Consider the following 3782-nt stretch of genomic DNA (forward strand, 5'->3'; position numbering starts at 1 on the left):
TCTTGATAAGCATTATAGAGCAGGTAACATGGTTTTTGAACTTGATATTTAAAAAGCTTTTGATACCGTCAGTTGGGATTTCATTCTTAACATTCTTCATGTAAACGATTTCAAATAGGATTTCTATTCCCTTATCAAAAGATGGTTAGCTAACAATCACTACAGTGTTCTCGCCAATGGCAAAGCTCATCGTTTCTTCTCGGCTTCTAGAGGCATTCAACAATGAGATACTCTCTCCCCTACTATTTTTATTATTGCTTTTGACTATCTCTCAAGTCTTATAAATAGGCTGCATTGAACACATCCTCATTTCCAATACTCTCATATATCAAAATTTCTTATTAGTCACCTTGCTTATGTGGATGATATCATTTTATTTTATAATGAGTGTAAACCTACTATTAAAGCAATGATGACACTGTTTAAAGAGTTTCAAGATGCCTCTAGCCTTCTTTTTAATTTGGCTAAATGCACTAATTATTTTGGCAACAAGGTGAATAGTAACATTGAAAATTGGTCCTCTAATTACACCGGGTGTAAGGTTTCAAAGCTCCCTATAAAATACCTTGGGGTTAATCTACTCAGGGGAAGGAAAAAACAAACTCGGATGGATGATGTTGTGGATAATATTAAATTGAAAATCAATGATTGGAGAAATACTTTCTTGTCTAATGGTGGAAGGCTTACTCTTCTTAAAAGTGTTTTATGCAGCATTCCCATATACTCTATGCAGGTGCTGAAAATTAAGAAGTCTACCCAATCTACTCTTGAAGTTCTATTTAATAAATTACTTTGGCGGGGGAATAGATCTTCTAAGATTTGGGCTAAATGGAAGAAGGTTTGTAAGCCTACTACCTCTGGGGGGCTTGGGTTTAAAAACCTTAAGGGAATTATTGATATAAACATGTGTAAGCTTTGATACAAATTCAGATCTCAAGATTCTTTATGGGCTCAATTTGTCCATCATAAATATTGCATGGATACTCATCCTTCCATTGTGTCCTGGAATATAAGAGACTCTAAAATTTGGAAAGCTATCACTCTTGCTCGTGAGGTGGCTTCTCATTTCATTTTTCGGGATGTGGGAGAGGGGAAATTTTCATTCTGGAATGATCATTTGCGTTCTAATCCTTTGTCGAGATTGCCTCATGCTACTAATGATGATGATCTTCTTGTTAGGGATTTTGGATTGATGGCGACTGGAACATACCCAAACTATGGTCTCTAATTGGTGAAAAAGCTTTCTTAGTTGCAATTATTCCACTTAAAACTAAATCTAGAGATGTTCCTATGTGGAAATCCTATGCTACTGTTTCTACTACTAAGATGCTTTACACTAATTTATACACTTACCCTCAGTGGATTTGGAGTAAGTATAGTTGGCACCATTTTATCTCTCCCTCTAGCTTATTCTTCATTTGGAGATTATTCCATAATCTACTTCCCCTTAATGATATTTTGAAGATGAAAGGTTTGAAAATTGCATCGTTTTGCTATATTTACAAGAAGGAAGCTGAATCCCCCATTCATTTATTTTATGAATGTGATTTTGCTAGAGAAGTATGGCATCATTTTGGGAACTATTTTGGTATAAGATGTCCTATTAATTTCCATCTGAAAAGCATTCTTCAATCCTGGAAAAATTTTGAAAATATCATACAAAGCTCTTCTACTTTCTGATGATTATTCTTTGGTTTATTTGGGTGGGAAGAAATAGCCATAAATATGAGGACTCTCCTCATACGCCTTATAATCTGCTTGTACTCATTGTGGCTAACTTTCTTAAAGCCTCTAAAGCTATGGGAAGTGCCGATATTACTCCTCAACACCAGGAAACAATTGGAGGCCAATGTTGATTAATTGGACTCTGCCTTCTCATGGTTGGATAAAAGTTAATATTGATGGCAACTTAAATTGTACCAACACTGGGATTGGAGGCTTGTTCAAGGATGTCAATGGGAAATGCATTGTTTTCCTTGCTTCCCCTTGTGTTGCTTCTTCTCCTCTTGAAACAGAAACAAGGGCTGCTTTGGGTGCTTTACAAATTACAATTTCATATGGACTTTCTCACATTATTCTTGAAACGGATTCTTTAGTTTTATTTCAAATCTTAATGGGCTTTCTTAAGCCTGATTGGAATATTACTATCTTACTCAACCGCATTAAAGATATGGTCATTAAATTTCATTTTCAAATTCAATATGCACTCATTAATCGTGAGGCGAATAGGCCTGCGGATTGGTTAGCTAAGAAGGGGCATCTTGGTATCATTATAGGAGAAAATCCTACTTGCCCTCTTTATAATCTCACTCTTGGTGATGTTTTGGATGCACCTTATATGTGAATTTAAATTTTATCTCAACAACCTTTGGCTGGAGGCTACGGGATGTTGGTACAATGCTATTATCAAATGTTTTCTTTCTTTCACTTTCACTTTGGAGCAGTGCTTTTATTACAAAGACAGGCAGAAGATTCTCCTACATGACTACTCTGAACTTTTGGAGGCCAATGGCTCAATTTCGTTGGTGGCATGATGTGGTTTTTGAGAATCTGGGGTTCTTTATGCTGAGCATTATAATTGTGTTTGGAGGCCCATGGCTCCGTTTGTTGGTTTTGGATAATCAATCTATTAAGTTTCAAATGTTTCTTTCTTCATCTTGCGGTTCCTACTTAGGAAGACTCTACCATTTTGTTCATTTCTATGTAGGCATGGATTAAGTTTTCTTTTAAATGCCTGTGGCTCCAATTGACTCCAATTTCTTGGAGACACGTTTTACGCTCTCATTTGGAAACTGGCGACTTTACTATTTTAAGTTGTACCTTTGTTTTTGGAGGCCCATGGCTCCAGCTTCTGGTGTGGGATTGGTAGTGGATTATGTTTCATTTGTTGATTTTATCTCACTGTCTGGACTGCTTACACACTGAGGTGACTTGGCTGAAATTTATGTGTTTAGAGCTTATGTTTGGAGCAATTTGTTATATTACAGGGATGGTGTTTCGAGCTGTGTTCTCTAAGCTTCACTTATCTATATATTTTGGATACATTTTTTATAATTCCAATGAGGAAATTGTTATAAGTCCAATGAGGAAATTTTTTATAAGTCCAATGAGGAAATTGCCGGTTGCCTGTGGAATAGATTACTTCTCTACTCTATGAGTTTAGTCTTAACTCATATGATATCCACTTTATCTCAAGTAGGAACCTTGGGGTTTTTACTGTCCTCTATGTGCTGCTGCCTTATCTTCTCACGGTCTTTTTTTGTAAAGCTAATTCTAGTTTCTTTACTGCTCTTAGCTGAACGTTTTTTGGGAAGCATTGATGCTTTAAAGCCCTAGAACTTACTTTGGTGGCCCATGGCACCTAATATTAAACACAGATTTGGCTTTTCCTTCATATAGTTTATTACAATTTTAATCTGCCACCATTTTGTTTCTGACTTTCAATACAGGTCCTGCTTTTTGCATTTTGCGGAGATTAAGTTTCTAATTGGACGGCTCATGCTTCTCCTTTGACATTTTTTTGTCTTTGCAACTCTCAAGCTTGATTTTGCTACATGTTACTGCAAGGTATGCGAATTCTATTTGGTATACTTTTGTCTTGGATACATGTAATTTTGGAGTTTTTTCTTGTTTATCTCTCTCTTTATTGCGTGAAGTTGTAATGCGGGAAAAGGAACCCCTAGGACGATATGTTTTTCATTTCTTTTTAATGGGGATCCTTTTTCCCTCCTTTTTTGTAACCTCCTTTTTTATTAACGCGTAAGGAGCCACGAGATGCTCTT

The 3782-nt window shown here is 36.2% G+C and overlaps 1 protein-coding gene across 1 annotated transcript; it reads left to right on the plus strand.

Moving 5' to 3' along the window:
* Nucleotides 1-1849: 1849 nt before the first annotated feature.
* LOC110030308 lies at nt 1850-2344 on the plus strand. The gene has a single exon (XM_020732959.1). It carries the CDS (start codon nt 1850-1852, stop codon nt 2342-2344), a length of 495 nt encoding a protein of 164 aa, XP_020588618.1.
* The last annotated feature ends 1438 nt before the right edge of the window (nt 2345-3782 follow it).

Source organism: Phalaenopsis equestris, unplaced genomic scaffold, assembly GCF_001263595.1.
Source record: "Phalaenopsis equestris unplaced genomic scaffold, ASM126359v1 Scaffold000697, whole genome shotgun sequence".
NCBI lineage: Eukaryota > Viridiplantae > Streptophyta > Magnoliopsida > Asparagales > Orchidaceae > Phalaenopsis > Phalaenopsis equestris.

Bases quoted from the DNA above. Each gene is read 5' to 3' on its own strand.
- LOC110030308 (XM_020732959.1), top strand. From the start codon at position 1,850: ATGTTGATTAATTGGACTCTGCCTTCTCATGGTTGGATAAAAGTTAAT.